The 17642-nt window shown below is 35.3% G+C and overlaps 1 protein-coding gene across 1 annotated transcript; it reads left to right on the top strand.

Annotated features, from left to right (window-relative positions):
• The first annotated feature begins 72 nt into the window (after positions 1 to 72).
• Positions 73 to 14134, top strand: LOC139145248 (merlin-like). Its single transcript, XM_070716280.1, has 15 exons — positions 73 to 550; positions 3470 to 3598; positions 4654 to 4860; positions 5665 to 5816; positions 6377 to 6452; positions 6801 to 6935; positions 7835 to 7909; positions 8151 to 8264; positions 8844 to 8966; positions 9560 to 9691; positions 9991 to 10076; positions 10284 to 10386; positions 10743 to 10897; positions 11332 to 11491; positions 12695 to 14134. Exons 1-15 carry the CDS (start codon positions 470 to 472, stop codon positions 12743 to 12745), a joined length of 1779 nt encoding a protein of 592 aa, XP_070572381.1. The 5' UTR covers positions 73 to 469; the 3' UTR covers positions 12746 to 14134.
• The last annotated feature ends 3508 nt before the right edge of the window (positions 14135 to 17642 follow it).

Below are 17642 nucleotides of genomic sequence, written 5' to 3'. Positions count from 1 at the left end.
ATTAACGAACCTACGCGAAAAGGACAGAGTAGAGACCACAACATTCAACAACCTTTCGCCTCATTCTGACCTATTAACTTTTGCTATGACGTCACAAGCAGTGTGTTGATCTTTGCTTCGGTTAGACTGATCAGTGATTGTGATAGACCTTCTACTCCTGCAATCCAAAAGTACATAATCCATTTTTATCTCATGACCCCATCTATGCTATATTTGCGAGAGATCTACAAGTTTTTTAGGCTGGCAATTCCTGGTCCTGGTGAGAAGGAGGAGAGGATAGCAAGAGTTTCGCCGACTTCCGGTCTCCCCGGATGCAACCTTTTTTTTCAAGATAGACTCTGAGCACTGTGTGAGAAGTCTAAGAATAGTTGGCCAGTGTGTTGACATTCATAAAACTGGATGCCACCGGGATGACTAAGACCCGACAGGAGAAATGTTAGCGATGATTGACCGATAAAATCCGCCGAAAATGAGTCTAATGCGAAAATCGCTAAAAGTTCTTGATGTGCGAGTCATCACCTCCGATGCCGAACTGGAGTTCGGAGTTGAGGTGAGCCACTCATATCTCTGTTCCTGTGGTCCTGGCAGGTTCACAATCATAGACCCTAAAAAGATGGTTTAATCGCCCCGCGTCTTTTGTTTACTTCATCCCGAGCAGGACCTAAACCCGCTACGATAATGAGTAAACATTTCAAAGATTTCATCAGTAGCTGGGTCAACATACTACAAAGAATTTATTATTACTAATATAGGCGTTGTTTATTAGTTTATCAATAATTCAATTACGAGTTCATGATGCAGGATTTCTACACTACCTCCCATCAAATAGTCGGTCATCAATCAATATATATATATGAGCAGTATCAGTAGTATAATACGAGGATTGTAACCTGCATATATATTTTTTTTCAATGCAGATATAACAAAGTTGTAGGGAATAAAAGGAAATTAACCTGTTCAGTCAACACTGATTTGTTTATGCTGTGTATGTTGTTACTTTTATTATTCCGATTTCCGCATATTTTACTTGTCAAGAATTTTTACAGAAACATGTATGTTACGGACACTATTGGCATTAACATCAATTTGTCTCCTTGTACAGCCATGCTTATAATGACGGTGTAGTAAAGGGTACTTAATAATTTAACATATAGTAAATCACGAAGACTGAGCTGAGAGGCAAAAATACTGCTAAAACACACACTGAATCAATTGGTTAATATAAAATAGAATATTTTACTCCTTTCCTTTCTGCATAGTGATAGAAAAGTTTGCTAATTTTGAGAATGATGTCAGGACGATGGGTGTGACTTACACATTTTGGCTTATGGTTAACCACGCCATGGTGGAAACACCCCTGTACCTTCACCTGGTGATAACCCTGCATTACAGACAATTTTTGCATACAAAGTTTGCTGTTAGTAAAGAAAATGTGACCCTTTTACTGGTTAATAATGGGTTTAAAATGGTACCTCTCAGGATTGTTTTTTATGGAGAATGTGAATTTTTTCAACTTCGGTATACTCAAGATATGCACATCTATCTCCCTATTGTAGAAAAAAAATGCATGTTCATAACATTTTATCTAGTGTTTTAACATTGATAGTTGCACATAAAAGGGCAGTGTATTCAACAGATTTTAGGATTCATAAGTGAGGTAAAAAATTACTCTATATGTATATATGTATATTCATGGATTGGTATAGAGTAAACACATTTGCTGTAAAATTATTGTTGGTTTGTGTTACAGCTTTTCTGTATTTAAGTAAGATTAAGAATAGGCTTAAAATTTAGCTCTGACTTTTAAGTGGCAAGATGGCATTTATTAATGTTAATTTTCATCAAGGGTTCCAAGAGTCCTCCGCTGCAGATTGAACAAATCAATTACCTACTGTTCGTATAGCTTTGGAGTGAGTCATTCAACCATGAGTAATGTCTTTATAGTTGGTGGACTTGTTTGTTCTGTGTCACCTCTGACCTTTTGTGCTAAATATATTTACTGACACAAAAGTTGGAACTGTGGTTGTCTGTGATAGAGAAAACGTTACAGAAGAAATTAATATTTGTTTTGTTCAGTTGTTATGAAAATACACATCAATGACTTATTTAGAACCTTTGAAAATATAATTGTTATAAAATTGTTACATTCTCCAGCCTTTTACCTCGAGGGAATTTAAGTAACTTACTGAAGCATTCCCAACACACTCTGCAACACTTCGAAATCTTGGGAACAGCTGCGTTTAGCACTTTGTTTATTCACACTTGGTCTCTGCTATCTAGAATAATGCAGGGAATTTATAATGACAAAATGATATCATAATCATGCAAGGTACCAATGAGTGATATCATGATCATGATACCAGTCACCATCTCATTAAAAGATTGTAGTTAAAATGTCAGGGGTGATCTGTACCAGTGGTGCAAGGTATGGGACAAAAAATGTTGTGCACAAACTAGTGAATTAACCATATTGCTCCATCAGACTATAGTTTAGCAAGCAAGTGAATATTAAAGATGTAAAGGTTCTATCTTGGACGACCAGCTAGTCTGTGGGGCCACCATAGTTATCGTGACAGTGATCCTAGTAAGGAACACTAGTGACAACCAGATATGAAGAATCAGCCCAGGTTACTCTTCCAGATATTCTTGAAAGTTTGTGTGCTAGAATTACTCCTTTGAATACTCTGAAAGTGTATGTGCTGGAATTTAACCATTGGAAGACCCCTAAAATCTACATAAACATGATTTTCCCTGGCTTGTCTTGCTGAAGAAGACATACATTATAGAGATTGATTTCTTTGACTTGACCTGATACTGATAGTGTGTGACACAGCAATGTGTGACTATGAGTATTCTATTGACTTTGAATGACTTGACCAGAAAAGGTAGGCACTGCACATGCACCGCAGTGAACATTTCTAAGTGTGATCAATCACATTAAGTTCCAAGCAGTGTGGTTAAGGTAGTATATGCACCTCGAAAGTGAAAGACTTAAACGTTTGCTCTAACTTTCCCCAAGGAATCTTTCAATCATTCTCTTTCAAATCAAAAATAAAAATAGGGGGTCACCGTGCAAATTTTGGTACTAGAGAAACAAATTACCTAAGATTTACCGATATTAGAAATTCAAAATGGCCGCCATCCTTGTGTTAACTCTATGGAGAAAAATAAAATTTTCGAATTTCAAAAAACTAAGCCAGTGAAAAGTTTTCTTTTACCAAGAGCTTTAAATTGAACCCCCACATGTGGTATATCAGAAGAGAATTGTAAAGTTTGAGAGTCCAAATGTCTGTCCCCGAGGTGCGTTCCACCTTAAATCGTTCTCTTTCCCACTCATAAATTTGACTCGTGGAATGCTTTGTGGAAAATTCAAAGACTCCCAGGGATACGGTACTGGGCATACCACTGTACATGTGTTCATGACTATGCTCATTTCTTACCATTATTTATTTCCTACTCTCTGCGACAGTGGAAGGCAACTGGTAAACAGTTGTTTGAGCTGGTCTGTAGAACAATCGGACTCCGGGAAACTTGGTATTTTGGGCTCAAATATCGTGACAAGAAGAACCATAATGTATGGCTAAGACCGGAGAAAAAGGTTTGTCATTGTTTTTAACCCTATTTCTTCTTGTGTGAGGTAGGGCTAAACTTTGAAATGTAGCGTGTACCAAAAGTTATGTGAACATGTGACTTTTTGTGTCTTTGTCAAGAAATTGTTCTATACATTGTGTGCTTGCTTTATGCACCAGTACAAGTTCTTGTGGTGTTAAATGACTGTTGACATACAGGTATGCTTCCCAGTGTGCTGTTACTGTTCACCAGTCGTCAAAAACAGAAATCAGGGCTAATTTACATATCAACATCAAATTTGCATATTCTTGTGTCATGCAAATTGATGCTTTGGTGTAATAAGTTTGTCCAAAACCACAGGGGTAACCCACCCTTCAAAATACCATCATTGAGAATCTTGGATGTGTGTATCCTAATGCCGTTACTTACAATTCATGTGTGGTAACAAAAATTTATTTATATCTGTCCTTTTCCATCTCTTTTGGTCAAAGTTCTAGGTGACCAAACAATTTTGCAAGGTATATGTAAAATAATCACTGAAGACTTGTTACTGATATCTAGTTAGTAAATATCCTTTGAGTTGAAACTATTTTGGATTAAGCTAAGCATTCAACAGCAAATTCATTGAGTGATCCCATTTGTTAAAAAACAGTATTTGTATAATCTTTTATTTACTCAACATTAGAGTTAAATGTAATAACAGATACAGTCATGCTTCATACAACAATATTTGAATGTCATGAAATATTGGAGACATTTATTTATATACTTTATGAAGTGGAGGTCAAGCAAAAGTTTCCTCATTTTTCATGGATGACTTACTTACAAGGTAGCAATTTGATCAGACTTCTGTTGTCTTTCTGTTTACTGTCCATCTGTGGTGTACAGCTTCCCTTTAACTCTGCATCCAAATCACATGGTATGACGCACTGCACCCTTACAAACAAGGTAGTTCAGTAAACAAGTGAAGTTGTTTCAATATTTTGTGTGTGATCTCTCCATACTGTACAAGTTCAAATCTAACCTGCACAAACACAAAATTAAGTTGACAAACTAAAACCAAATGATTGATATTCTCAACAGATCGTAGAACAAGATCTTCCCAAGACCAATCCTGTCATGTTCCATCTGATGGTCATGTATTTCCCGGAGGAGGTGCACGAAGAACTCATCCAGGAAATCACACAGCATTTATTCTTCCTTCAAGTGAAACAGCAGATCCTAAACCAAGAAATCTACTGCCCTCCAGAAGCCTCAGTTTTATTGGCATCCTACGCTGTACAGGCCAAGGTAAGTTAAAGATCATACACATTGCTTTTCTAAGAAATCTTCTCAACACATTGAGAAAGCCAAAACACAGAGACTGATTGTATGACCTCTGCATGGCCTTGCATCCTGACTTTTCAGTTAATACAAGTTTGCTAAGTTGGTGCAAAATGTCTTTTTGAATGCATTCCTTTTTAAAACTCATCATAAAATTTAAAGTGGCATTTTTGGTGAGTACAGAAGCCAGTAAATTGAATATCAAATCACCACAGACCATGAAAAGCACCAGGATGTAGGGGTCACATAGGGGTCATGAAAGTTATCAATTTCTGTAGCATCCTGGTTATTGTCCCTATTTACTGTTATAGTATTGTCAACTTTCTTAACATGGTAAAGTATCATAAATATCAGTGTTGATGACAGCCAGATGGACTTATATTGATGTTATTGATGATACCGGTAGTTTTCATTTCCTGTGAAAGGTTTGGATGTGCAACACTCTCCCCAGTTTTTCATAAATGGAGGGAAGGGTACATGAACTTTCATTTTTTTATACCAAAAAATAGTTGTTCAAAAGATGATTTAATATTCAGTGAATTGTAGAAATGTTGAACCCCTATGATAAAGTCATTTGATTTCATTATTAATATGACCATTTTAGATAATGCACCTGCGATAAAGACAAGGCAAAAAGTCAACGCGTGATTCACAACATTTTTTTATCATAATTTTTATCTATGTTCTGAAAAGTTACCTCAAAAAATTCCCATAGTATATAGCACTTCTTTCATTTCATAATGTTCTGATTATTCTAATTTTTCTTCCAAGTTTGGCGATTATGATCCAGAAGTTCATGTGCCGGGTTTCCTGTCAGACGAGGAACTTCTTCCCAAAAAGGTCATTGACCAATATCAGATGACCCCTGACATGTGGGAGGAGAGAATTTCAGCCTGGTATGAGGAACATCGAGGAATGTCCAGGTAGCTTGAATGTCTATCCTCATTTCTGCACTCAAGTGATTGTAAGGTTTAGGCAAACTATACTGAATGCACTTACCAGATACAAAGATGAACCCTCATTTCGTTCTTATTTCAATCTCTTGTATGCTATCATATCAAGTCATACAGTATCACATGCAGTATATTTTAGTTCTGGTATTTATAAAAATATAGTGTAGCATTATTATATTGAAGTCATTTAAGTGTCATATGTAAAGAACATGCTTTGATGTCACACAGTTATTGTTTGGAAAGTACACAGGGTTCCATATGGATGCAAAATGTTCCCATTTAGACCCATTGTACATTACTACATATGCGGATTAAATGTCTCTTTTCTTACCATTTGCAAGAATCTATGATCCATTTCTGTTCAAGAGAAAAAGCATTCCAACGATCACAGATTTGCTGTTCAACGTATGTTTCAGTTGAAACTTAAATGAGCAAGATTGTCTCCAAGGTTTTAAGTTCTCAGATAGCATTGAAGTTTGATTGAATTGGCCTCTCACCACAAATGTGTCAACTTCAAATTTCAAATGCAGAGATGAAGCAGAGATGGAATACCTGAAAATTGCCCAGGACTTAGAGATGTATGGAGTGAACTACTTTGAAATCAAGGTAAGGACTTCCCGTGTAGTCATCATCATGCGAGTCATTCGTTGCAGTTCCAAAGCTTAACCTGTTCTCCCCCCAATTCCCTGTAAACAGGTCCACAATCATCAGTGATAACAATGGGGTTGGGCTAAACCATGGTGGTGAAAGGGTTGTACAGAATAGAAAGGTGTTTTCCATTTATGGCTTTAGATGAACACAAATTAGTCAAGAGTAAAAAGCCTATGTGGAAGAGACATTCATAGTCCATACATGTAAAATGTGAGTCAAGATTCCATCTTGTGAATATTAAGTACTTTTGATAGCATTTATATTTTGTTGATATAATGCATATTATTTATTCAATCATTGCAGAATAAGAAGAACACAGATCTGTTTCTTGGAGTAGATGCGCTGGGTTTAAACATTTATGAGAAGGACAACCAACTGGTTGCCAAAATATCTTTTCCATGGAGTGAAATTAGGAATATATCTTTCCATGATAAAAAGGTCAGTTTTTCACTTCTTAATACAAAGTTTTCAAGTACATGCAGAAATAGAGAATTCATCCCCTTGATTACTTAACAAGGTGACAAAGCATAATAATATGTTGGTCCTGTCTACATTCAATCATGAAGTGTGGCATAGACAGTCAAACCAAAGAGAACCCTTATTTTGCAATGTCAAGTCACACCTGAAAACAAGAGAAAGCAAAATTATGAAAAATAACTGTATAAGACAATGTTGAATCACATTTCATCTATACATCTGGGCAATTTTAGCCAGTCTAAAGGCTTTGCTTCAGGTAAATACAGGTGTGTCATTCATTCATGTGCATCATTCTGTAATTTACTTAACACTTCACAGGTTTTGTTTGGGATGCTTAGCTGGTTCATATAGTATACACCTCAAAAATGAAAGACTTAAACTTTTGCACAAAATTTCCTCAGTGAAATTTTCAACCATTCTTGTACAGAAACAAAAATAAAAGTCAGGGGTCAAAAGTTTGGTACCAGAGGAACAAATAACCAAACGTTTCCCAATATTTGTCATTCAAAATGACTACCATCCGTGTGCTAATTCTTTGAAGAAAAATATTTATTTTTATTTATGAAAGACTAAGACCGTTAATTTTTTTTAATTCTCAGAGCTTTAAAATGAGCCCCCTGAATTGGTAGATCAGAAAAGATTTGTAAAAATTTGAAAGTCCGAATATCCATCGCCGAGGTGCATTCTACCTGAATGTTACCAGATTTCCACATTTATTTTAGTGGTATATCAATGTATTTGTATTTGTTGACCATGGAGATGTGACAGCAAGAGACAACAAGAAACAGCAAGTACAGGATGGTCAGGCTCTGGAGGCTATGAATCATAACTCTCTTTTCTCCCCTTTACATTTACTTCAGTTTGTCATCAAGCCAATTGACAAGAAATCCCCAGACTTTATCTTCTATTCTCAAAAGTTGAGAGTCAACAAAGTTGTGAGTATCTCTATTAATTTTATTGCTTCAAAGACAAAAAGCAGCTCCTTTAATTTCACCCATCACGTGTGAATGTCAAAAGCAGATAGTACCATTAATTATGTCTAGAAATCTTAATTCTCTGTGATAATTTCATTTCAAATGTTCTTTATGATTTCACGATTAAAATCTTCCTGAAGCAAAGTAGTTTTATCAATCCTGTAGCCAACTGTGTAACTTATGCATCCTTGCCTATCAACAGATCTTACAGCTCTGTGTGGGCAATCATGAATTATTCATGAGGCGGCGGAAAGTCGACACCATTGAAGTGCAGCAGATGAAGGCGCAGGCCAGGGAAGAGAAAGCTCGGAAACAGGTATGAGTGATTTTAGACTCTGTCGTGATTCTTGTCACAGGTTTGTTTGTCCAAGCTTTTCAGAAGCACTCAAATTGAATTTTTAAAGCCAGTTTGTTGCTTTCAAGATTTCTTCAATATGATTCCAAGCATTTATTTCTGACATTTATCAGTCAATACTTGTAGGTAAATAGGACACTCTAAGGAGCACATCAACATTTTCACAGCAAACACCTATTTTCCTGTATGTAGAGCCAAAGTAATAATTGAGAATAATAGAGTTAAACCAAACCAAAGTTATAGAAAGGTATTGACTATTTTGGGTCTGATACCACTTAATGTAAGTATCTGAACAGCATACAAAAACAGATGAGAGTTATGGCTTTCACACAGTATTATAATGAAAAAAGGGTGAAATCATGTTAAATTTTCAGATGCGAAATGTATTCTATTCACAAGAAGATAAATAATTATATGGGCATTTTGATTTGACAATAAGAATTAAGATGGCAAATAAATTACAAACACACTATGATTCTTGATTTTACAATCACCTCTGTGACAAAGTTGTACATGAAGAATGTCTTTTCCCCCATGCAGATTGAACGTAATAAACTTGCCAGAGAGAAGCATCTGAGAGAGATTGCAGAGAGGGAGAAAGAGGAGATGGAGAGACAATTACGTCACTTCAGAGAAGAAGCAAGGCTTTCCAATGAAGCATTGGTAAGTAATGTTACAAAATGAGATTACAGCTCCCATCACATGGACGATGGCTTTATTTGAGGTATAATATGTTGTCCTTTCCTGTAATTGAAAGATTCTGAGAGATGCTCTAACCCTTACCAGTATGTTTTCAGTCATATGGTAGTAAAATTAGAATTGGAATATTTCAAATACAAAAAGGTATGTCATGATGTTATTGATCATATCTTGTGTTCTACAGAACTTGAATTGGATGAGAGCATCTTACTTTTGACTGATTCTTTGACAAGATTTCAATATTGAGATCACTACACTCAGTATCTTCAAACAAAATAACTCTCTGAACATATTATACTGTTCAAGATAATGACTGTTTCACAATGAACATTTTGATAAAGCCCAGCTTGCCTGCCTTGTTTTGTAAAGGTCAAAGGTCAGGGTATGAAAGATCTGTTTGTGATGGCTATGTGCTGCACATTATTCAAATCACACTTCAGTGTGTATTTTCCACATTTTGATACGTGACTCTCAGACTGGTTTGAAACATTATGTCATGTTCACTTTGAAGTCAGCTCGGCTGTAAGGTCAGACTTTTTTCCTGCTTCTTTGCTCAGTTAAGATCACAAGAGACAGCTGAGTTGCTGGCAGAGAAAGCCAACATCGCTGAAGAAGAGGCGTTGCTATTGGCTAAGAAAGCTGCAGAAGCTGATCAAGAAATCCAAAGAATAAGTTTACAGGCGATAAAAGTGAGTACATTACAAGACAAGGCTTGGCCAATTTGTCAGTGTTGCTGGACAAAGACAGTGTCGTTTAAGATAATGTGTTGAAGAAGGGGATAAGTATAATTTTGGAAGGAATTTTCAATATGTTCCTTTGAAAGTGCAAGTTGAGCAAGTCACGGACTTGAAAGAATACAAATCTGTTCTGTAGTATAGATCCATTAAAGTCTGCCATTTAGTGTTGATTGTTTCCACTATGGGTCTTCCAGTCAATGATTTCACTTAAGTTTCTTTTTGTTTTTGTTTTTTCTTTGTGTTCATGTAAGTCTGAAGAAGAGAAGCGGATGATGGAACTGAAGGCCCTGGACGCTGAATTAGTTGCCAATAAAATAGCAGAGGATTCCGATAGAAGGCAAGACAAGAAAAATAATAGAAAATAAGGATAAAAAATTTAACTCTTTGGCAGTCTTGATTTTGAAAAGGCAATGATTTAAAAGTCTCCTTACAGAAAGTCAAGTTTGAGGTGCATACTACCTTAGTGTGTGCTGCCAGGCGTTAACAATGATCATTTCGATTGAAAATTGTTAATAGTGATGCTATCACCTGGTCCTTCTCACAGATCAATGGAAGCAGAACAACTGAAGGAAGAACTCATCCGAGCCAAAGAAGCTGAGAAGAACGCCAAAGATAAACTGATAGAATTGTCCAAGAACACATGGAGTGTAAGTCTCTCTTTAGAATATGTCCACACAAAAAATACTGGCAAATAAATATTAGAATAAAAAAACATCCTGAGAAGATTTGACAGCAAAATGTTTTCAGCACTCTTGTTACTTTGTAAGATGCTTCCTTCTTATGACAAATGACTAAAGTGCTCAAAAATGTGATACACCCATGAGGCTTTTAAAATATCGTTCAAAGATATTTATTCATATGAATGTACTTCATCTGATTCCGAGGTATGATACAGAAGGTAGAAATAAATCAGAAATATTTTCAAATTTTAAAGTTGAAATACATGAACATTTCTTGGCATTTTTTAGCATTTAATTTAAAGTCAGTTTCTCCTGTCATTCAGGCACCACCCATGTACCAGTACCCTTCCCAGGAGATATCACATGATTTATCAGACCTCCATCTCGATGCTGACCTATCAGCAAGCAGTGAGACATCATGTGATCTCATCCCTGATGGTGATGTTGAGCAGCTGTCCTTAGAAATAGAAAAAGAAAGGTGAGATAGGGATTTTTTGAGCAACAACGACAACTGACCATGTGTGGGGTACCTTGTATCATTAACTTGGGTTGTCCAGATTGGGATTTGGCCAGGATCCCATAGAAATATTCGCATTGCTCACTCTCTATGGGGTGTATAGTTTGTAGTGTAGACTGATTTCTCATAAATTTGTAAAGTGTCTTTGCTTTCTGTTCTGGTAATGCATTTTCAGCTGACAAAAATCAGAGTGCAACTGAAGGAAACTGAGCCCAATCTTCACTATGAAAACAATAAGGTTTTCTTAATGGACTTCCATGGCTTTTTGATGCAACTGGACCCCCTAGAATTGTGTGAATTTGTAGTATTATCCAATGTGGGTCCAGGTTTCTTCAGGCTTGCCTAATCAAGTTGAAATATTGACAGAATATTTTTCTTGTTTTCCCAATCCTCAGAGTTGAATACATGGAGAAGAGCAAGCATTTACAGGAACAACTGAATGAACTGAAAACAGAAATTGAAGTGATGAAAATTGAAGAAAAACAAACCCATTTTGATTTACTTCACAACGACATGGTACAGAGAGGAGTCACAAAATATTCCACATTGAAAAAGGTAGGTCTTTAGAAACGTAGTCTTGTATTATTAAAACGGTCAAATTTCATCTCAAAAGGTTGTTCTAGAGCCAAGTCATTAGCTACCATTGTCATATATATGACAAGGAAGCCTATAGAATAATATATATATATTTTTTCATTTCCACTAAAAATAATTGTATCATCAAAGATGTGTCAAAACTTTAAAAATTCTATAGATTGTAATGGTTAACCCTTTGAGCACCAGAGTCAATATTTGTCGCCTTTCCAATAATTTTCTTTCAGATTTTTGCCCAAATTTTGATAAAAAACTGAAGGCAATGAAATGTGATGTCCAGTTGGTCCAAAATTATCAAAAAAAATTGCAGACAGATTCATAAAAATTGGTAAAATGTTGCACAAAACTTTTAGTGGGAAAAATCACAGCACTGAAAGGGTTAAAGGTAGACTGTCACCTGTTCCAATTTTGCCACAGTTACCATGGAAAGAGAAAATCTAACCAATCACAGCGGGTAGTCGCTTTTTAAAAACAGTGCCTTCACATGCGCATTTTGAATACAAGGAACGCCCCTTTGACCATATTTAGATTAGATATTTAGATTTAGATTACAGGTGACTGTATATCTTTAACTTGAATAAGTGCTTTGGATGTCCATCTGTTCCTTCATCCCGGGACCTTGATACATTGAGAACACACAGTTATAAAATGCTGTACTAATGTAGACAGAAGTTACAGGCTTGTGTGCAGTGTCTCTGAAAGTTGTAGCTATTAGTTGGCCAAATACCATTGACCTCAGTGAATTTTTCAATAGTGTTGATCACGATTTCAGGTTTGTTACTAAATATGGCTGCACAACTGCGACATCGAACAATGCTGCCTAAAATTCAGACAAATTTTGTTACTGCATGCTTGACTGTCGTTGCAGCTTGTAGTCTGAACCATAAATTTATACAAATTAGGCTGACTTTTAGTATCTATTGTAACACTAGCAGGTTTAAGTTTTCATCTTTCTTGTGGAAAATGCAGACAAATATTTATTTATGCATGTTAATGAGAGAAAAAAATGACGTCATTTGCAATCAGTGCAATTATAGCCACTGCATACATCCTTTCAAGCTGCTTCACATTGACCCAGAGTTATAACTGCTACTAACCTATCAGGTAGGAAAGGTGTGCTTGTGCAATATTGAGCTAACAAATAATGATTTGACTTTATTTCAGATTAAAGCTGGTACGACAAAGGCAAGAGTTGCTTTCTTTGAAGAGCTTTAGCTTGGCAATGGCCGGACACTGCCATACTTGTGATCACTTTCTGGATATGTCACAATCTTGCCACTAGAGGGCGTGTGACCATCATCCTATCATTTCACGTGGAGTGTTACTTAGCCATGATATTGCCCTATATTGGAGTCCAAGATTGCGGTTTTGGAGGAGTGGGTCGAGACAAAATGACAATAAAATAAATCTGTTCGAACAATCAGCTGCCAGTTTGTACATATTCAACGGTGCTACTAAGAATTATTTGAAAGCCATATTCCCAATGAACTTAGCGCAATACTTTAAAACCAGTTAACAGGATTGGTAAAATCTATTGATTTTTCAAGTGTGTAATTTTTTAGTAGTTATTCTCAACAGCCTGTACATTTTATTGTCCATGCAATAAGAGTCCAAAGCTGTTTTTTAACACATAACAACAAAGTTAACAAGGTATCAATATCAACTCGGAACGAGTGATCTTGAAGTATTTTACATTTTTCATGATTACTTTGAAAAACTTACATCAAACAGATAAACAGTCGTCAATGCTTTTTTGTTCATTTGATTCAGGCAATTTCTTCTTTGCATAAACAAAAGAGGACAGCTACAGTGGAAAATGGTCATGTTAACGGAGCATTATTTTTGAACAATCATATTAATTTACTTTCATTTATAATACTCCCTCAGTGTGGACTGAAACAGAAGCATTTCTCGTAGCATTTCTCGTGGTGAATTCAGATTTGGCTGATGTAATATCCAATGTTCATCAATGTGATCCAGGTATTATTTTCATTGTTTGCCCCATACCAATGTTCTGAATATTGTGACTGTTAAAGTAAATAGTGTCCTGAAACCCTTGAAAGCTACCTCAGGTCTGTGCAAATTTATACCGTAAGTTCTATATGCAGACTCTAAACTTTCCTTGAATCAACTACACATAATCAAATTCATCTCTTTATTAGAGCCCCAGATTATCTTTAAAATCAAATTAAAATTATTGTAAGATTTCCTTTTTGACTGATGTACTTGTAGCAAGAAATAGTACCAGCATAAAAGTCTCTTTCTGTCTTCAAATATCCTTGTTGTTCAACAAGTAAACTTGATAAAATCAACTTGAATTTCTACTTTTGGATGACGATTGAACACCAGCTTGCAAGCTTTCATTTCATAGTCAAGCATGAAGTTAATGTGAACAATTCCTTTGTCTTGTCCCCATCTTCACAATTAGGGCGTCATTTAGCCTTCAAGTCAATCATTCTTAACAGGGTCAGTTGTGTAAAGATTTGGTGTAGAAAAATATTTTGCATTTTAGAATCCATTGTAATAAATAAATATCCCCTGCAATTTCATATCTTGAATAAAAAAGAGTTTATTGAATAAAGCTCATTATTTTTACAGAGTAAATTTTGACAGACTTCGTGTTTTTTTCCACAAGGAAACATACTACTTTCAACAGATTTATTACATTGAATATCAGTTCTATGTATAGTCTTTGATTGACTAGCTGCTGTGAATGCAAGTTTTGACTGGAAAGCTATGAAGTAGCATGTCAATTCTCTAAGACAATGTCTGGTGTAATCCAAGGGTAATGTTTACCTAGCAAAGGACTGATATCTGGATGTTTTTTTAATGTAATAGAAAAGTTTTTTCTCCTACTTCTTCAGAGGATTTACAACTTAATTACAGTTAGATGCTGAAATTATTAATCAAAGACTATATTGGTCATTTACGATATCCTGGCCGTGCTTCTTGTAAAGTTTAAATTAAAAACAGTATTGTACAAGTTCTTGCCCCATGACTTTTAAAAGGATTTCTTTAAAATTGTAATGAAGTTGATAAGCACGAATGGTTAGTGTAAATCAGCCACGTCCAATTCAGCAAAGAAATCTTTGGTTATGCAAAAAATAAATGACTTTCATGAAAAATGTGTCGGCTCTAGCTGCAAGAGCTGAGATTTAGAAAATATTAACAAAATTATATACTACTGGTAACATACTACCCTATACTTACAGTAATCTATTTCTGGAAGGCATGCGTCAGGAAAGGTACATTTCATTGTTTCTAGTTGAAAAATTGATGATGACATTCCTGGACAAGTCAAACAAGTCCTGGAGGATTTTATTGATAAAATGGCAGTATAAACACTCCGTTGTCACAGTCTTCTCCACATTTTCAAAGAGTTTCATAAAAATATTTACCCTTAATACTTTTCTCACCCATTTCAACCTTTTTTGTCATTAAAGTTTCCTTCTTTCTGCGTTAAAGACTTTAACAAGTTCTGCAACTCTTTTGTTCCTCCCCACTGACCCTAATGTTCTGTAGGGTAGGCCACTTATTTGAAAACGCACTTCATAACCTAAATACCTCACATACAAATAAGTATAATGACAGATCAAGTTTGCTGATAATTTGTGTTACCTTTTGCATCACCATACGTAACACCTGAAGAGACCAAATATATCAGTACCTGTACTGCTACAGGTCCTGTGTTAAATAATTTAGAGGAAGTCACTGTGTAACGTCTAGATCAAAATAATGATTAAAAACTGATTCTTTTTTTGTCAGAATTTCTTTAGTTGTTATACAAAGATTCATTTGTAGAGAAGTTTGTTCACATTTTTGGCTGCATTGAATGTCGTACTGTCTGCCTTACTGGCCTTCTCCTGTATTCTATCCAGTTGTTTATTTTGTATGTCTAACTCTTCAGCAATTCCCAGGGCCAAATGTTTGAGTCCAGTCACTCCTGAGCTTAGTTCATCTGTAATGAAATCATATGCATGAGTGTGAGTAAATTGGAAACAAAATCACTGCATTAGTTGGCCTTTGAAAGCATGGTTATACGAGAGTTAATTGTCACAGTGGTTAGTTACTCCTGCATTAAAAAAATCCCAGTCTGAAATCAAAACTTAGGGACATATATGCAATCTATTTATTTCTATCTTGTGCACACAGAGTCTAACTTTTTGATTGCTAAAAATGTACAAAAAGGAGACATTCTGATGAATCGCCATGGCAACCTACTTAGTATATTATGTGACCTAATTTAAACTAATTAATTTAATTCAAAATTCTAATATTATTGAGTGGTTCAAGCTTGCCATTTCTGCTCAAAATTCAATAATAGTTGAGCACATAATGCTAGATTCTATTATTATATCTTAATTGTGGTTCATTTATGTGTTCTTTTACTTATTTAACATGCACTTGATCTGATGCCTGAGTAATAAATCAGATCTGTGAATATGAAAGTAGATTTGATGTACGATGTATAAGCCCAGGACTCTGTAAAGTAGTGTGTTTTTCTGATGATTTCCACCCTTTGCCAAGGTGGAAATTACTGGTAATCGCTACCATTTCAAGTATTAAAACTTCAAAATATCCCGGCTGTCCACACTGAGTTTTGCATTTCTGCAGTAACTGATTGTGTGACAGTGCAACTGCCTAGTATTATTCTATGCATATGAATATGTCTATTTAAACTGAGTGTAATTCAGGACCAACTGAACCACACATTTTGTCATTCAAAAGCTCTCAAAAGATCCATCAAAATTGTTAAATTGTTATAAAGAAGTGTCAAACCTAGCTATTTTCCCCAGGTTACTTTGTGGATATTCATTTCAGCAAAACTAGCAGCGTAAAAGACCTTTTCAAACAATATTAAAGTGACAATGTGACTCTTCTGGTGGGATGCAATAAGTCAAATGAAATTATATATTTACCCACCTAAGTTTTCATTAATCTGTTGATCAATATTATCAGTAGAATAATCACGACTTTGACTCAATGAAGGATTTCGTAATTTCAAGGCCGGATGCTCATCATTCTGTCTTTCTCCAGCTTCCGTTCCTTCAGTAACTTTCCTCAAAAGCTCACTGCTCTGCCATTTAGATACTTTTTCCTTTGGCTTTAATCTCGTTCGAATTATATTGATATATCCACCCAAAGAACTTTTCATAAAGGCAATACGTTTTGTTGTGGTTTTCATGTCTTTGTTGATCTGATCAAGTTTTTCTTCAGTTTTGTTTAGCCTCTCCCCTTGACTTATAAGTTCCTGTTTTATTGAAAGGGGTAAATTCAAAATTAAATAGTCTCCAAGAATTCTGATTTAATGTCACTCAAAGAGTTAAAACAAGTAAAATGTATATGTAAAACACTGAAAACAATTGAGAGTTGAAATCAGGAATGTACTGACCTTTCCCGTTTCTATACCCATTTGTTCTGATTCATTAACAAGTTGGAGGGAATTCTTCACACTCTGTAACATTTTACCTTCAGTTTCATGGATCTTATTCTGTATTTCCACCCTGTCACAGCCATCCAAGGATCGGTTTCCACCACCATTATAGCTTGCCATTTTGTTGCAACTTTCATGAGCATAAAATCATGATAGTTTGGAAGATGTGTAAAGTGTTGTAGTTCTCACAATAAAGGCAGTTAAAGTATTACGACAACTCTCCAAGATGGGTTATGCCAATATATGAACTAAGAGATATTTTTAGCAAATTTATCACTGTACAATATATTACTGTAATGGGAGAGATTGCAGTTATAAAATGCAAGAAAATAAAGAAAGTATCAGTGACACAGACACCTATCAAATGCCTCAGCAAAAAATATATATAAGACACAGAAATTGATGTTCATCAAAAATATTAAATATAGCAAACAAGTCATTAAAAAGTATAATATTTGTAATCATGCTGTCATAACTTAAACTTTCTTTTGTTTCAAACCTGAACTTCTTTGTACAGTTACAATGTCAACCAAAAATCTGATAATTTGAAATGGCAGACTTGGTATATTTTATTTTCAAAGGTTTGGAACTTTTTACAGTCCTTTTCGAATTTTAGAGCAATCTTCAGGCTTGAAATATCACTCACATTTTTAGAAAAGTTGGTTCCTGATGTAAATT

This window comes from Ptychodera flava, chromosome 12 (assembly GCF_041260155.1).
Source record: "Ptychodera flava strain L36383 chromosome 12, AS_Pfla_20210202, whole genome shotgun sequence".
Classification (NCBI taxonomy): Eukaryota; Metazoa; Hemichordata; class Enteropneusta; family Ptychoderidae; genus Ptychodera; species Ptychodera flava.
This window is presented reverse-complemented; position numbering and strand designations above follow the sequence as displayed.

Excerpts from the sequence above, each read along its gene's own strand:
- LOC139145248 (XM_070716280.1), top strand. The coding sequence starts at position 470 with ATGAGTCTAATGCGAAAATCGCTAAAAGTTCTTGATGTGCGAGTCATC. Across the intron at positions 10,387-10,742 it reads TGTCCAAGAACACATGGAGT|GCACCACCCATGTACCAGTA; the intron begins GTAAGTCTCTCT and ends CCTGTCATTCAG. Across the intron at positions 10,898-11,331 it reads TTAGAAATAGAAAAAGAAAG|AGTTGAATACATGGAGAAGA; the intron begins GTGAGATAGGGA and ends CCCAATCCTCAG.